We start from the raw sequence: 18770 nt of genomic DNA, 5'->3' as shown, positions 1-18770 counted from the left end.
TACGCGACTGTTACGCGCTTGTCTTCAGCGGTACTATTTTCATTTTCACCGGACGCTGAGGTTTATGCCCCGGAGGGTAAGTGCAGTTTCCTACGCCTACCGACTTTTCAAATGAACCCGGAATTCTGTTGAAAATTCAGTCAATAAATGAAAAACATTTCAACTCCATCGGCACTACGCGACCATTGAAAAATCGCCACATTAAATGGACTTGTGAGATAATTGTCCGACATTTCGTGGTTATTCTTAGTAATCTTTAGGAAGATCACAGCCTCACAGCTGTTGCGTCTAGTTAGACGTGGGAATCCATAGTAGTCATGAACTAAGCAATGAAGCAAGAATGCCTGTTCAAGTATTCCGCAACACCACGACAAGAAAAAGAAATGCCTAAATGTAATAGATTGACAAACAGAATCCAGACTGCATTCTTCGCGAAAAAAAGAATAACCTCATTTGAAACATCGCCAAGGTGGGGGATCGAAACCGGAAATGATATGTGAGCAGTGGGAGCTGCTGCGAAAACGGTAAACACCGGAACGTGAGAATGTCAGAATCTCCCGGTGATCGAATCGTCCGACTTCTTCCAACTGTTACCACTGATCGGTTGATTGCATAAATTTGTGTTCTACTTGGTCTAGATCAGTAGCAGTTCTTCCGAACAGTGGACCACATTAATTAATTTATCATCCTGCGTTGTGTAAGTATTCATTATTGCATATACAATTTTTGTCTGTTAACCTAATTCTCGCCGATTTCCAGCTTAGTTCTTATTTTCTCACCACCCTCCCGTAAATTTTTTTTTCTACGTATTTGTTACGTGCCTATTTTGACGTGACGATTCGTTACGTGGAAAAAATTATCGGCTAAAAAATACCTTTCGCCATTTGCATATCGTAGTTATCTTCAATTACATTTATACAGACGCACGCAGAGATGTCGTTAAGAAAATACCGCCACACGGCAATAATAAGACCAATAAGACTAAAAAAAAAAAAAAAAATGAATAACAAAGATGTGTTCTCAAAACCAACAAAAATGGATTGAAGAGCGCGGGAAACACGTTGGAAATTATTGTGTATGAATATTTTTTTTCCATACATAGTTCGAAATTTCAATTCGTTCCGTTCTTGTATCCACTTTTTTTTTTTTTTTTTTGCCGTTAAGTCGACCGTATGCCGCGTGGAATTTAGTTCGTTGGGGAAAAAATTTTATAATCATAGTAGTAACGTTTTCTTTCACTGTTCCGATTCGGCGCGAATTTCACTCCTTGCTCTTACTTACTTAGCTTAAACTTAAAACACGTTTAAATTTATACCTGCTGCTTACATATGGTAGCTTTGCGAACGGAACGGTTCCGTTTTTTTTTTCTTATTCTATAGTATGGTTGTCAATTACGACCTTGTATATATCTGCAAATAGCAAAGTCTATGCATCTCAAACGCGAAAAAGGGCTTATCAGTCCTATTCTATATACAATTCTGAAGGAAAATACTCCAATACATTTTTGTGTGACATAGAAATAAAGAAATGGAATGAATTCTATGAATTTATTATTGCGATTTGCGATAAACCCTAAATTATGATTTATTTTCTTCATTGCATGAAGTATGGAATTATTCAATCGGGACACACTAATTTCTACTCATATTTTTGATTCCAATTCACAAATTTTCTATCAGTACAATTATCGCTATCGTTACTGCTATTTTCATTGCAATTATTGATAAACTTGATGTTTTTGAATAGAATATAAATTATTTCTGTTATTTTTAGTCTTTTCCCTCTTAGGATTATCACTATTAATATATTATCACAAAAGTTGCAACTGTTATTTATTGAAATCAAGAAGGAAAAAAACTAACATATACTTTCTCATTTATGTATAGTTTTAGTTTATACTTACTGTATTTTATATACTGATATACAATTCCTCAAAAAGTGAGAAAAATTAGATTATCACTTTCAATAAACTTTTCGACCAAATAAGTATGAAATAAAAAGTACTGAGCGAAAATTTTCTTTTTTTAGTCAGAAATCTTCTCCTTCTCTCCTATGTTTTTTTAAAAATACTGCATCCTCTATTCATTAGTTCAAATTTCAAAAGAGCGTAATGCAGGGTTTTATCCCCCAAAAAAAAAAAATTTTTAATGGAAAATTTGGATTTTGTATATATATTCAAACCTACGATTCATTTTTATGATAAATCGTTATCGTGCAATCTCGTGATTGTTCTAAATAATAGTAAATTGTAAGAAAAGTAAAATGATGTACTTGTATATTGCAAATTTTACTTTTTACATTGAAAATAGCGGGATAAAATTTAACAACAAAACTGTTGAAAGAGAATGGTAAAGTAAATAGGCAGAAACTCTTCCCTCCCTTTTCCAACATGTGGAGAACAAACTGCCTACTTAGGATTTGAAAGAGGAAAGGAACAATGGGTCAAGAAGGGAGACAGATGTCGTAAATTTAACTGTTTCTTGGGTTTTTCCCTGGGCCTGTTTCACTTCATGGTCAAAGGATGTGGGTTTTTCTGTTCTGTAGGATAAGAAAGGAAAGGGAAAACCGAAATATCCAAAGGGCCATAAAACTGATAAATGAAACAGCTGAGTACTCTTCAATTTTCTGAGAACTTATGAGAGGACCATATGCACTCTTGAAAAGGGACTGTTTATTTTCAATTACAGCCCTGTATAAACCAATTCCTTAACATACTCGGTGGTGTCATTTTTTCATACAATATTTCCAACCAATTACCTATTTGCAGAAATTTTTTAGTTTGTCATAATTGTTTTTGAAAGTAACAAGTAAATTTTAGTCTTATTCTAACAATATGAATCGAATTTAAATTATTCTCAATCCTATCATGTGATAAAATATTGAGATTGAACTTTGCAATGATAATTTAGCGTTTGGTCTTTGAAAAAAAATCGTTATTACACGACTTTGGATCCGATTTTTATTTCAAATCTAGTGAACCAAACTCGAGAAACACAAACTCGCATTATTCTACAAACTTAACACCTAAAACATCGATCTAAATTGCAAAATAGTGAATTATATACTGACTTCATAAAAAATATGATTTGTTTCACCTGCCATGAAAATCACGAAAGTTCCAGGAAATTTATCAAATTTTTAATAATTTAAAATCTCATAGATTTGCGAATGAAAAATTTCCAGCGCAAAGACTTTTAAAAATAAACTGGAATATATTATTAATTTCAACGGACACAAAAGGGTGTCTAAAAAATAACAATTTTGGCTCTGGAGAGTGTAAAAAAGTTTGCAAAATCTTACAATTATCTGAAATAATTGAGTCACTGCAAAATCGAACACCCTTCAAGCGAGTAAAATATGCGTTTTGGAAAAAGAATTTCCCTCGTAAATTATGTACGTGCTTGTAGCCAAATGTTTACATTTGTCATAAGAGGATAACTACGAAAAAGAGGGGGAAGAGGAGAGGAAAGAGAAGCAATCTCTGAGTGAAATAAACAGTCCTGTCCCAACTAGAATTACAGGGCCTGTTCTCGACCAGTAGAAATTTGAGAGTTCTTGACTCAGGCATACTGCCTCAGTAAAAGCATAAACACTATTCACATGGCTTCCTTCCCTTCCTCCCTCCCTCTCTCCCTACCTACCTTTATCTCTCAAATCAGTGTGGAGAGGGAATATTTTGCAGAATAAGCTGCACACTTCTTCCCCATCATTCGTTGCGTCAAGTCACCAGAGTTCTGTGACTCAAAATTTTACTCGACTCCTTGGAACTGTTCAATTGATTTCTGAAAATTAATCTTTAGGAGGAATAATAGAAACATATCTGAGAAAAAAAAACAGAGCCGAGGATTAAGACGACGGTTAAACGAAGAAGGACCATTTTCCTGAAATAATGGGCAACAATGCTGACTATGATGAGGCTGTAGCCAATCTACGCGCCTGTCTGTTATCAGCTAAAGGCGGTGTCTCGTTGTCCGAATTAAACAGTGAGTTAATTCTTATCAATTTTTCATTATTTAATTAAATCTCTTGTCATAAAACGTTTTGTTTGGCTTGACCTTGCAGATTTTACACGCTTTTTCATCAGTTTCAACGTGTTTTCTGTGATTTTATTTGGTTTTTTAGCAGTATTCTGCAAGAATAAGCAGCGTTTATAGGTATTAAGAATGAATGGACCTTAAGAATTGTGATAAAAAGTTATGGGAAAAGAGAAAAAATGGTTTAAAGAATTTCCAACAATGTTATTTCTCGCCAGTATTAGTGAACATAAAAGCAATAATTTTTCTAATATTTAATAGAAATTATTTTGAGCAAATTCAAATAACACGATCGAAGACTTGGACGATTTTTTAGCTTATTTTCCTCATTTACTACATCTTGACAAATTGTCTGAGGAAAATTGAAGAAATCTTTTATTGTAGTATGAATATCGGTTCTACCGTGTTTACAAAAATCCATTATGATCCAATCCAGACTGTTTGTAAAATTTTGTTTAGGCAATATTTGGATCATGATAACAGAAATGAGCATAAAAAATCAAACCGATTTGAAAACACTAGAGTTTAAGTATTTTAAGCATTCTGATTTTAAAAGCTTTTCTTAAATCATTGATACCTTAGCATGTGTTCTTAGAATCTGTTCAGTATCATTCCTATCACACGGAATGGATGTTTTATTTGTATTCACAGTTCATTATTGGCTCAAATAAAAATCCTGTAGATTTCAAAAACTGTTAATTTCTTTTTTCCTAACTTTCATTCATCCTTAGTAGAAGCAAGATATCTTGGAGAGTCACCGAGTCAAGTTACTTTCCGTTTCACCCCTCTGAAAAAAGCATTTCAGATTGCCGTTTCTTCTTATTTAGCTTATTTTCTTCATCGAGATAGAATGGCTGCTCTTGTGGTCACCAAATAATCAGCTTCTTGTCCAATCATTTCAGATGACTATAAAAAAATCGTCGGGGAAAGTTTACCCTACAGAAAACTGGGTTATCCGTCCCTTGAAGATTTCCTCAGTGATATTCCCGGGCTCCTTATCACCAAGCGAGGGAATGATTGGAATATTATCGCCAGACCGACGGAAGACACCGTTCACCTGGCACAGATGATAGCTAGACAAAAGTCCTCGTCGTCCAAGAATCGCACGCGAGGATTGGTAAGTGATGTTCTTCAATTTTCACCAACAGATTTCGGCAACATTATCCATCAAAAATGGTTAGAAAATAATGCCGAACGATCAATTTTTGCTCTTCACTTTTCTTTTCTCTGAATAAATTATTGGGGAATAGAAACATGGTATGTTTAAATTTTGCTAGTTTTGATAAATAAATTCTTTCAGACCGCCAAACGCAGAAGACCTGTCGCCAGATCAGCCAGAGCACCGTCGCAATTCGACATGCCGTCTATCAACTCACAGCAGAGAAGAGGGCCTAGCACAAATTATCGAGCTGTCCAGAGGTACGAGATTTTAAATTAATAACTATAATTAAGACATAATTTTTATGTCGAAAGATGAATCGAAAGATTTGTTACCGTTTTCCTTCATTTTGTTATTTTCGAAAAACTCCCTTGAAGTTCATTCAATTTTGAGTGAATATGTATTTCATATCTGTCCATAATTTTTGCATTTTTTTTCCTCTCCATATTTATCAAAGGGAACAAATTTACCTTCATTTTGCATTATTAGAAAATATTTTTTTCTTGAACCCGGTACGCACTTTTGATTAAAAACTTCAAAAACAACAAAGCTTTTCTTATGAGAAAAAGTACAAGTTTCTAGGGGTGCGTAAATATGGAAAGTAAAAAAAAGTAAAATTTAAAAAAAATTTATTTCTAATGTATATCTCTCTCTGAAACTTTTATACATTCTGTTTCTAACACTGGTTTTTTGCTTGTGTCTTTTCGATGATCCATTCGAAATGCTTTAGAGTCCCGAGCTTGCCACCTTTGATGCAGATTCCACCAAAGAAAACTATACCGCCACTGATGGAGAAACCACCTCGATACATGCTGCCGAATCCAGGAATTCCGCAAGCCTCTCCGAGCAAGGTGAGCAACCTCACAGCGATTTTTATTGAGGGTGTGTATACGATTAGACGGCTCAAAAACGTGGGTGAACTTTGGGAATTTATATCTCTGTAACCAATTATTCAAGTCAACTGAGGTTTGTTTTATTCGAAAGTATGTATTTGTAATTGTTTTTCTCTGTTTTTTTTTTTTTTTTTTTTTTTTTTAAAGCGATTGTTCAAAGCCCAATCCTGATTTTTCGTGAAGAATCTACTTTTTTATCTGATTAATAAAAGAAATATGGTGATTTGAATGAAAGTGGGATCATGGCGTAGGAATAGAGTCTTCAAATTTGATGAAGTCAATTCGTTCAGCCGTTCTCGAAATATTGTTGACACTGCAAAAAATGAAATGTCATCCATAATATTGCTTCCTGTAGATTAATTCTAATGAAAAAGTATCATGATACAAAAATAAGTTTTTCATAAAACGAGCCTCAAGTAAATCGATTTACAATTTAAAAACGACATAAATTCCCAAAATTCAATTTCTTTTTCAGCCTTTTTCTACTCCTATTTACATCCTCAATTATCATCTAAACTATGAATCGCGTAGCTTCTTCAGCGACGCTAAACTGTGTGTGGGAGAATTTTGATAACGTAAACGAGTTTTGGATTAATTATGATTTAGTTCCCTGGTAAAGCTCATCGGTTTTTTTTATGGGAATTCTAATTTTACTCATGATTTTACTTGTCAAAAGTTTTTTTTCTCCATCCACATTTATCAAACCTAAAACGTTAGCAGTTATACAAAGTTGGCGTTTTACGACGATGAAATATTTCCAGTTAGTTTTGAAACGATTATGTTTATTATCACGAGAACACGACAATAATTAAGTTCAAAATCATCACATTATCCGCACACTAGCGTCGTTTCTTCACTATTTAGAAATACTTTTTTGCAATTTACCAGATTTTAGTACCGGGCGAGAAGACATCCTGCGATATTTGGTAAGCATCGTTCCGTCGAACTCCGCCAAAAATGATCATCCACGCTATTGCAAATCGCCTCGTTATTTCATTCCTACCAAATTTCATATAATATCTGGCTATTTTCTGTCTTTCGCATCAATTTTCACCCTGTTTTCTGGGCTTTCGTAAACTTTGATTCGTTGGTTTGATTTTGTTTATCTGTTATCACCTGTCTAACAGGGTGGGATAGAAGTGCAAAATTTTTAAAGTCGACCTGCACTGTTATGGAAAATCTGCGCACATATATGAAAATGAGAAACGTTTTTGGACTCCGTAATTAGTCGACATCTTCATACTAGCCATGGACCGTTAATCATAGAAGAATTTTTATTTTTTTTTTAAATCGAACTTTTGTTGTATTTCTTTACAATTTTCTCTCCCAGTTTATAGTATTATAAAGATTTTGAAAAATTTTGCATTTTCACTCCATCCTACCGTCTAATTCATATTTCTATTTTTTTTACCAGCTTTTAGCATTCAAATTCGAAGTTTGAGTAATAAATTCGTGTCTGTTCTTAAATTTCCGAATTATCTATTCGTCCAACACTTTTCATTCTCTTTTCTCACTTATTCAATTCGTTCAGATTGCATTATTCCTAAATTGTCATTCTTTTCGTTCACTTGACGCGCACAATCTCATCTCTCTCTCTCTCTCTTTCTTTCCAAAAAACCGACTTGCGACAAACTTTTTTATTCCGCTCTATTCCATTCCATTTCGTTTCATTCTCACTTTCAGCAATTGTCAGACCGAATGGCAAACAAATCAGCGAATTCTATCACCGGAAATCAGCCTCAGATTGTCGCCTACAAGAATAAAGTTACGACGCAAGATTCACACAATGAGAAGCGCACCCCGCTAACATCGACGCCTCTGATTCCGTCGAGACCAGGCCCGTCCACCCAGGCGAGGAATTCCGAAACAGTTCAGACGCAGTCAAAAGCTATGAAAACGATCAGCGACCGGCTCAACTTCAAGCCTCAGACCAGTCCTAGTACACCGACTGTTCTTTCACCGCTCTCGCCCAGTCAACTAGTCGCAGCTGCTGCCGCAGCTGAAAGCGTCGCCTCTTTGACTCCACCTGGAACGCCGAAAACTCCACAGGTGAGGGATTTTTTTAAATTCGTTTTTCAGTTTGCTCGCAGTTAATGGACGAAGGATTTAGTTTATGGTCCAAGTTTCAAGTCCTGATTTATCGAATTGTCAATTTTAAGGGTCAGACTGTCTTAATCAAAAATTAGGAAGACAGAATAAACGGTTTAAAAAGTTTCCAGCTGTGTTATTTATCACGTCGATTGTGAATGCGACTAAAGCCGCGTCTCTGCTACGTAGTATAGACAATTCTGAATAAATTTGAATTTCGAAAGCTGAAATATGAACAATTTGATGAAAGTTTTGGTTATTGGAACGCTTAAAATCCTCGATCGCTGCTATTTTCGAATTGGTTTCAATGTTTTCATTCAAACTACACTTGTAAAAAAGTGTTTTCAACTCCTTTCCCAACTTTCGTCTCAGATCGTGCAAAATCTATTCATTCTTATCCAAGCTCTGTTTTCGATCTTTCGCTCAATCCGTGGAATGTTTTTACAGGCTCCAAAGATGTGGCCTCTAAGTTCTCAGCACCAGAATCCGTGCAAACAGGTGGAAATCTACGCGGAAAGCATGAAGCTTCCGAAACCCTCATACAAGGTTGTTAAGTTTGCCACAAAACGACAAGGTTCCTTCTTCTATTGTAGAGTAAAGGTGAGAATCTCGACTTCGTTATAATGTACCAATAAATTCGCCTTCACCCTTGTTATTGGAATCTATTTTCATTCCAACTATCTTCAAAAATCTGCAAGAAGTTGAAACATGAGTCGATTTTGTTCTCCTCTCGCTTTAATGTGGCTAATTATTCTAAAAACCACCCAATTCAAATTGAACAGACGATTCGAAGAATGAAACAATTCCAATTTCAGATCGGTTTGTACAGCTGGACGAGTTATCCGGAAGAGATAGCCACGTCTGAAGAAGCGACCCGAGTCGTGGCAGCCAAAGCGCTGCATGAATTATTGCAGATAAACGGTCCTCTATCTAGCCTCACGGAGACGACCAATAAGAACCTGGTCAAGGATCGCGTGGTTACGATAGTTGCTGAGCACCCGAACGGAGTTTTTATGCACCAAATACCGAAGTATTATCAGGAGCAATTCAAGGAAAATTTGCCCGAAGATTGGGAGAAGATAATCGTGGAAACCTCAGACATTTTCAAGGAAAAAGGTGCCCATGATTCGACGATTCTCTGCCTACCGTATTCAAGCCCACGATCCAAACACCGCAATTCAAACAGCGTAAGTGTTTCGATTCCTGGTTTTATTTAGGCTACGATGAATAAAACAACGTCTCTGCTGTACAATGTACAGTAGGACATCGATTATCCGAACCTCAGTTATCACAAACCGCAATTATCCAAACCGTGATTTGATTTACCCAAACTTTGGTTCAAAATATAGATTTTTGTGCGCGAAACGCACATTGTTACTCGCTGCGGTGTTGCGAAAACAGCACGTATTCGACTAAGATCTAAAGTGAATGATTCCAGGAAAATTTGAATAACACGAATCAAAACATCGACAGTTTGAGTTGAGTTTTTGTACTTGAGATGTTCGAAAAAATTAAACTCCAAACTCATTGAATGTTGCTGGGCACTTTTTAATGGCTGACTAGATCCTCATGAATTGTGTGAGAAATATTCGAGATATCTTATGTCTTATTATATTTAGAAATTGCAAATGTGATTACGATCGTACTACGTGAAAAAACATTTGTAAGTGTACGTTCTCATCTTTAGTGCACTGAAATGCGCGCATTTGCCGATAATTCAAGTTTTCTACGTGTTATTTAAATGGAAAATAAAAAACTCAATTATTATTGTTATTACTATACTTTGGTTGGTTTATCTTAAAATTAATTTCACCTTGAAATTATTGCGTGTGCGGTAAAAATAAACGTAACGCATAACGTGATAGTCATTTAAAAATATCGAAAGTCTTGTTAAATTTCTAATTCAAAGGTGGCGGAAGCGATATCACCCAGGGTGGAAAAGATCGAGCTAAATCCTATCGGTCCTCCAGTTCCCGGAGTTCTGAAACCGCCTGTCGACGAGTACTGGGATCTTTGCGTCACTTGTGTTTTAGACACGACAGACATTTGGGCGAGGCTGATAGGCGAAGAGTACAGCGTGAGTAGAGATATAAGGCATTTTAAGTATCAATAAACATCCTTCAATCCCGGAAATGAGAATAATATGCAATTGCAATACTACAATACTAAACAAAAAGTCCGGTCACACCTAATTTTGTTTCTGCTCCATTTTTCTTTCAGGAGAGAGTTGAAAGCATGCTGAACGAGCTGGAAAGCTACTATCAAAAAGTCTCTACTGTTCCGGGAGTAAGAGACATCGAAGTTGGAAAGTATTACGCGGTTCAAGTTGAAGAATACTGGCACAGAGTTCAGTGCTTCGAGTACAATGCAAAAACCGGCATGGCCGTGATTTTTTTCATCGATCACGGAGACGACGACACCTATCATTACAGCAAACTTTATCGTTTGGAAAAACAGTTCTGCAAAGTTCCTGCACAGGTAAAATATCTTATTTGAACCGTTTTGAATTTCGTGGAGGTTTATCACTCGTCGGTTGTTACTGTTTGGCTTTTCCAGGCCGTCAAATTGACACTCGCTAACTTGGAGGCGTTCAACGATTGCGCCGAGGTGATCGAGTACTTGGAAGAAGTTTTACTTGGACAGATACTCGTTGCCGAGGTCGTGAGCCGAGAGCTTGGGGACGAAGTGACGGCGTCCGTCATTCTCTACGACACTAGCAAAGAGCAGGAAGTTAATTTGAACGATCTTCTGTTCAACAGGATTAGCGAGAATATACTTACTCCGAAGCTGAATCAGGTAAGGAGAAACGTTTTATAATTTTTTTATGCATAGTACACATTGGAGTGAGTCCTAGTGATTTTCTTTTCAATTTTTTAATACTAACGTACTAGGAGATGCGAATTTTTTAAGAAATGAAACGCGGGTTTTTGATTTAAATTTTGTGGTTGAAAAAAACTTATTGTTAGATTCGTTGAACTTTGAAAATTCGGATCTCGCCGAGCTTTAGTGATAAAATCTGAAACAAGAGGTCCTGATTACAACATTGACGAGAAAAATGTCAGCGTAGTTATCCTGTTTTTCACGTTTTTTTTTTTACCCCTTTTCAAGTACCATTCGACGATTTTTTTCTCCACCAGGGTCATGTCTCCGAGGTTTACGTTTCCCACGTGACTGAGAATGGCGATGTGTATCTGCATGTGAAATCGGACAGCATGAAGTACCTCGTGAGCCTGATGAACACGCTAATACAGACGGGTCTCACGAGCGAGGACATACAGAGGAGCGAAGTCAAGAATATAGACAGAAGCAAACTGTATCTAGTCAGATGTGTGGAGGACGGAAATTGGTACCGAGGAAGCGTAGTGAACATCGAAGCTCACAACAGGGTCGACATCTTTCTTGTCGATTTCGGCAAGACTGTCGTTGTCAGGAAGAAACAAGACCTTCTCGCCCTCGATCAACTCTCCGAAATTCTTCCGAAGTACCCTTATCAGGTAAGATTCACAGTTTGAGATGTGGATTATATCGGGCAAGCAGGACGAATTGGTCTCAAATCAAAGATGTTTAAGGATGAATGGGTCACACCGCCTTGATCAAAAGTTAAGATCAGAGAAAACACCGTTTAATAAATTGAACATTTTTTTCTCCTTTCTCAACTTTTGATTCATCCTTAAATCCTTAAATTTGTTTTTATACTTATATACATTATTTTTTTAATCGCGAAATTTTGTTTTGTTTTCTTCAGGCCTTCAAAGTACGACTGCACAACATTCCAGAGGCGATGTTCAGTAGTGAAATGGCGACGAAACTGACTCTGCTTGTTCCGCCGGATCAAGTGATTCTAGTAAAGATTGTCACCCCGGCTTCAGGATCAAGTCCTCCGATAGTTGAGCTTGTCAAACGTTGCGAGCCGAACAATATGGTCGTATCGATAAACAGCACATTAGCCATGGACCCGAATTTAACCGGGTGAGTAGTAATACTATGTATAACATATTTTCTCCGCGTTTTATTCCTCTTTCATTTATATGAAAAATTTCTTTTTGAAACTCAATTCGTAAAATCGATCATTTTAAGTCTAATATTTTCATGTAATTTGCACAAATCAGCAAGATACATTCCTTGGTTACAGCTTGTTTTTAGTTTATTTGTATAATCGAATTTTCTTTCTGCATCGCTGATACAGGTCCAACGGTGATGGCAATAACAATACTACACGCCCTAAGAAACGACTCGAAAGATCAGTCTCGAGGCACAGTGCGACCGGTGGTGGAGAATTATTGACGAAGAACTTAAGACCACCAGTGATACCGGACTTTGGTCGCTACTTCGACGTTCATATCACGATGGCAGCGAGTCCTGGAAACTTTACAGTTCAACCTTACGACGACAGGGTGCATCTTGAGGTAACTAAAGTTGTGCCATTTAAATTTTTGGTTGGTATTTTGAAAATTATAGATAAAAAGGGTGTTGTTGTTGTTTTTTTTTTGGAACTTTATACTTCTTGATTCGCAGAATTTGGACGATGCCAGATCCAAAAAATAATTGAAACTGACAGATAAGAGTCCTCAATTTTTAATACGTTAATTTTTCGCAGGCAATGATGGTCCAGCTTCAGGAAGTTTGCATTAATTATACGGGATCTGCTCCACTACCGGATTCAATCAAGGAAGGAAGTTTGTACGCTGGTAGGCATTTCGACGGTCATTTTTACAGGTGAGAAAAGACCTTGGGATTGTTACTCAACGAAACGCACTAATATGTGATTCATTATTGGCCTTTATTCAATAATTTTCGGCGTGACTACTGATACTTTGAATAATTTGAAAAGGAAATCGTTGGAAAGTTGTATTAAAAAAAAGCTAGTTGGAATGAATATTTTGCAGATAACTTTTCCAGTTAATGATATTTTAGAAATTCTTTGAAGGAATTTTTCGAAGATAGTTTTATAGATCGCTATAACATGATCGAGATACTTTCCTCCAAGAAGCTAATCGCCCTGCTTATCCTCTCTTTCAGGGTATGCGTATCCAAGATAATAAATGACCAAATGGTTACCGTCTATTTCTGCGATTTCGGGGACTTTTCTGTCCTTTCTACAGACAAGTTGCAACCGCTGGGACGCCAGTTTCTTGATTTGCCATATCAGGCGATTAAAGCCAGACTTGTGGGTAAGTGAAATATGCGAATTTGATTTTATTGAGACATTTTTTCGCCCAGTCATTGAAAACGGATTAAAACGTATTATAAAGGATTCATTTCGAGATCCCTTGCGATCTATGCGATCTAATCTACAATTTGCAATTCCGTCTATCCATTCCTGTTCGATATTGTAGTACAAATTTAGATCCACCTAGAATGAAGTTGTAAAGCGTTTTGGAAAATTTTTACCAATTTGTTTCTATTTAAATATCGCTACGATTTAAATGCATGTGAATCCGTGAACAGCATTAGAGCTTATATCATTTTCGATTGGTATCTTTATTTATTTTTTTTATTTCCGTCAATCCGTGACGAAAGATTTGAAATGCTTTCGCGATTTGAAATACGACTATTCTTCAAAACACTTCAAATCCAGACTCCAGTCATTATTACTTGACTCTAAAAGGTGTAACTATATCTATCAATTTATTCCAACAAATTCAATTAATCTGTGAAGCTATGGTTTGTAAATTGTAAATTTTTAATCCTCAATTTCCCTAAAAAAAAAAAATTGCAGGAATTCAGCCACTGAACATAGATTGGTCGGTGGAAGATTGTCTGCGTTTCCAAGAACTTGTAGTCGAGCGAAACTTCGTCTCTATAGTCGTCGATTCGGGACCTGATCGACTATCTCCAGGCGACACAGTACTGGGACTGAAACTTATAGACGTTAGCGAAGAAACGGACATTTACTTGGACAAGCTTTTGATAGCCGAGGGGAGAGCGACAGCCATCGAAGGGTGAGATAATGGGGTGACTGAAAAAATTTAGTCGGCATTAACAATATTCGTAATTTCATTTCCTCTCGTGTTTTATTTTCATTGAATACAATGACAGAAGCGATTTTAAGAAATTACGAGTTGTTATTAATTGTGAAAGGTGAGATCTTCATGCCAGCTAAAAAAAATATTTTGTGGTTTCGCTGTGTAAAACTGTTATCGGAATTCGGAATTTCCAAATTTTTCTCTATTTTTGAGAATATTTTAGTGGCGCTGTGTATTTTTCTTTTTCCGTTCTTATCTCATACGACGACTGCATCAATCAATGACGTTCCGTAATCGCAATTACTGTGTTTTTAATTCCGGTGACGATTTCGTGTATCACTTACCGCAAATTTTTTTTCTTACTCTACTTTTAATTTTGCATTCATAGTAAGTAAATACGAAGGAAGTGAGTAAATAATAGATCGCGATATGAATGTATCGTAAAAATTGACTATAAAGACAGATGAGAGAGAACGGGGGATAATTATATAGTGAATAAGATAACCTGAACAGACTGCTAATTCTCTCATTATTATTTTTTTTTTCTTGCGTTTTCCGCGTTTCTTTATCTATACGCTATGTTGTACATGATAAACTGATTTTGTTATTATCCTGGACTTACTTGACCTTGTTTAACGGAAAAGCTGATAGTTTCTAACGTAACTAAAATCACGATCCGCTGGAATAGCAAGAGAATAGTAAGAATAACAAAATAAAATTGCCAAATTGCACCAAAAAAAAAAAAAATAAATAAATAAATAAAGTAATAAAAAAATAATAAAAATAAAGCTTTACACGAAGAAACAAAAACTTCCTCTTCAGTAGACTGTCGTGTTATACTTGTATAATATTTAATACTAATAATAATGAAAAGAAAAATAATGTAACAACTATCGAATAAATATAAGTAGATCAGGCGCTAGTTTAAAAAAAAAAAAAAAAAACATATGGATATATGTATCCATATGAGAATATTTTTCGAAATACTGCTACTACGTTACAAAAGAGTTTTTTTTTTTTTTTTTTTTTTTTTTATATATATATATATATAATTCAAATTTTTATATATATACGATATACATGTAGTTAGCTATATATTTATACAGAGATATATAGACGAATTGCATCGTCGAAACACCCACACATAACGTGCTTGTGTATGTATAGGATGAAAGTAACTATGCCATTCATACACGCGTATAACTTTTGGTATATTTCGGATATATTTTTTTTTCCTTCTCATTTTTATAACTGGCTAAAAATCGAGAATTGGAAAAAAAAATAAAGAAAAAACAGGATTTATGGAAAAACAACGATTTATTCCTCGTTGTTATATTGTGATTATTTGGGGGAAAAAAAAAACAAGAAATCGCATGCGAGAGATTTTCTAATTTTTTTTTTTTTGTTTTTTTTTTGTTCAAATATAATTATGAGACAACTTTATCGTTGTTTTTCGTTTAAACGGTATTTTTCTTTTATCACCGCTTTTAAAATACATACAACCGCCAAAGCACATCTCGTTCCATTTTTGTTACATAACATTCCTATCTAAAATATAATAATCAGATGTTTTGTTTTTGATTTTTGCTATTCTCTTTATGTTGTATTTTGCTCTAATTATATTTCTTTTTATCACCTGTTACTAGTTATTTGTGATAAAATATATTTCTTTAATTAATACCTATTACCTGGCGATAATTAAATATATACCTATAATATCGCATTGTAAACAGGGTTGTTTTTTTTTTTTTTTTTTTTGTTTTGAATTTCGTATCTTTACTTTCTTGTTTTTTAATTCTTATGTATGTATCGAAAATTTATGCAATACGCAAAATGTTTGTGGGCAGAGTTTTGTACCCTCAGTTGAATACAGACGTGCCAAATTGTTTATTCCTACGTAATTCCTATATCATTCCTAATAATCGCGTCCACGTAAATGTGAGATGAAAAAAGAAAAAAAAAAGGAAATGAAATGCGAGAATGGTGCAGAGTTATGGAATCCTTTTCCGTTTCTCTTCATTCTCTTTGATTTGATCTTTTCTCATTTTATTGTTTTCCCTACTTTAACCATTACAGTGTAAAAATTTTCTCCATTATAATCCGATAATTACAGCGTTACAATTATAACGTGTGACTACTTTTCTTCCTTGATCTGAGATCATTATCGATTTGTTTCCATATCGTGTATGTGTATGTTAATTAATTGATAGAAGAATTATTATCGTTACAGTTATTATTATAAGTAAGACAAAACAAGTTACGGTGAGACTATATGTAGTTTATGTATACATACGATATATATATATATATATATAATATTAGTTATGATTACATGATATTGTTGGTATTGAACGAAAACGAAAAAAAAAGAAAGGAAAAAAACTTGTAGTAATAACAATTTTATTTTTCCAAGTGTTACAATATCATGTATTTTATATTACCTAACATTTGTTATAATACCAGTATTAGACTGGCGCTCACGAGTCACGTTAACCGCCAAAGCTATTAATTAATTATAATAATAAACCCCTTTTTTCGAATTTTGTTGGTTTAATGAGTTAACTCAAGTTGTTATTGCTATTATTACTATCATCGTCATTACCATAATGAGTGATAATAATTTTTATAATAATCGTTGAATGATATTCTTATCATTAATATAATACTAATTATCCCAAAAAGTTGCAATGAGTGAGGCAATAACTTGTTCCTATTATAGATACTCAAAAGCTGTTACGATTCCAAATTTGACGTTATTATTTTTTAAGAGAAGATGATTGAAGAAAGAAACAGAAAAACTTGTAAGTTTTCAGTAAATAAAGGTAGCAAATTAATAAATAAAAACAATGTACAACGTCGTTAAATCACTGATCCGTATCTCGTTAATATCAGGGATAATAACCTTCGAATAATAATAATAATAATAAAATTAAAGCAAACTAGTTTGTTTTACGATACGTATAGTCAGTCGATTTTACTTTATCATCCCGTTGCGTACATACACATTATACAAAATGTCACTTTATGTATTTTCTTTCTCCGTTGGGGGTTAGGAATTGACGTCAATCGCTGTAATTTCCGAAGGCTATCTCATACCTCAGGTTTTTCTCACCCCGCCGATACACGGCATACGGAGTTGAGTTTTCACCAGATGATCATGAGTCAGATGCGGTTACAGATAAGCGGCATTCTCGCGTCCGATTGGCCGTCGTGATGTGTGAGTCAGCGGAGCTTTTTCTTCGGCTAATCGGAGAAAAAGCGCGGCGAGCGCCGTTCGGTAGGCAACTTTGCCATACAGGTGTGTATAGCGAGATGCGGTTATGCAGGCGTCGTAACACGTCAAAAGCGTGGAACACACACAATTCGGCCGTTGTTGGGCGCGCGGCCACTTTCAAGAAGAAACGACGCGCTGCCGCCGTCGCCGTGGTTAAAGTCTTGACTCTCCGAACGCACCACGCTAGTTTATAGAGGTACGTGGTTCCGTCTATACGTATCTCTCTACCTATACTTCACACGTCGAAAATCTCACTCGCCGGCCTGTCCTGGCACGTTTCCTCGGCAATCGGCAACGTGAATTGTAACATAACGAAAATTTTTATTTCTTTTAATTTATCATATATTTGAAGGACCAAAAATTCATACCGTATACTTGTAGTTTCGCATCGAATAAAATACCTTGGAGAGTTCACAGACTTCACATTCATCCTAGTTGGTTTTTTTAATGGTTTTTTATAATTTTTTTTCTCTTTTATTTAGACTCTCAAGATCCTAGTTTAATTTTTCATTTTTTTTTTTTTATAATTTATCTTTGTCTCCCTCATTTATTTATCTTCCTCTATGCCACTTATAGTATTTTTTCTAATCATACTAGAAGTCTGTCTCGTTACGGTGCGATGTGTATTACACGACGTTGAGGATAAACGAAAACTTGAAAAGAACATCGGTATTATATGAATGTTTGATTAATATTCGAATCGTAATCAGCGCACGATAAAAGGTCTAGTACAGTTAGTAATAATAAGAAATAACATTAATGATAACAACGACCATAACTATAATGACGATAAAAATCGTAACAACAATATAAAAACTGATTCTATTAACTGACGTGTTATTGTAACGAGATATAATCAGAACGTATGTTTATTTACAATAATTACATATCTATACGCGTTTCTACACATTATTTAGGAATGTATCGGAACGTTATACAGTCTTATAGTCGGATGTAAGATTATAAAATTTTTTGGATCATGAAAACAATTGCGAAATAATAAAGTTTTACCAATTTCATCGTTTCAACCAAAGAAAAGACCGAACGTATTAACAAATTTCGAGAGATCACGTAATTATACTATAGTTTTATTTATTTATTAATTCCAACAATGTTACACTGCGATTTTAGTCAATTAAAGCTAATTAATATTGCTAGTAAGGTACATATGTATAAATTCTCAACGAAAACATCGTTTCTAAAATCGTACCATATTATATCGTTCAGAAAGAAAAAAACATACGAATGTTTACACAGACCAATCTCTCAATTAGGCGAACCTACTGAAACACCGACGAACAAAGTGAGTGTGTAAGGAGAAAAAAAGTTCTATGAAATTTGGAGGTCAAAACTTGT

At 35.0% G+C, this 18770-nt stretch overlaps 1 protein-coding gene across 2 annotated transcripts; it reads left to right on the top strand.

Moving 5' to 3' along the window:
- The first annotated feature begins 411 nt into the window (after positions 1–411).
- LOC124411112 (tudor domain-containing protein 7B) lies at positions 412–16961 on the top strand. 2 transcript variants are annotated; one of them, XM_046890004.1, is made up of 17 exons: positions 412–697; positions 3801–3983; positions 4937–5151; positions 5335–5453; positions 5924–6044; positions 7770–8135; positions 8622–8774; positions 8990–9361; positions 10084–10251; positions 10395–10652; positions 10731–10970; positions 11312–11668; positions 11920–12143; positions 12361–12580; positions 12772–12890; positions 13194–13345; positions 13894–16961. In XM_046890004.1, the coding sequence occupies exons 2-17, from the start codon at positions 3890–3892 to the stop codon at positions 14118–14120; spliced, it is 3405 nt and encodes a 1134-aa protein (XP_046745960.1). In that variant the 5' UTR covers positions 412–697; positions 3801–3889; the 3' UTR covers positions 14121–16961. The 2 variants fall into 2 exon arrangements, with proteins under 2 accessions (XP_046745960.1, XP_046745961.1); XM_046890005.1 differs by lacking the exons at positions 412–697; positions 3801–3983; positions 4937–5151; positions 5335–5453 and adding an exon at positions 6975–7012 and having other exon boundaries at positions 5947–6044.
- The last annotated feature ends 1809 nt before the right edge of the window (positions 16962–18770 follow it).

Source organism: Diprion similis, chromosome 10 (genome assembly GCF_021155765.1).
Source record: "Diprion similis isolate iyDipSimi1 chromosome 10, iyDipSimi1.1, whole genome shotgun sequence".
Classification (NCBI taxonomy): Eukaryota; Metazoa; Arthropoda; class Insecta; order Hymenoptera; family Diprionidae; genus Diprion; species Diprion similis.
Note: the sequence above shows the minus strand (reverse complement) of the source record. Positions and strands in the feature narration are given on the sequence as shown.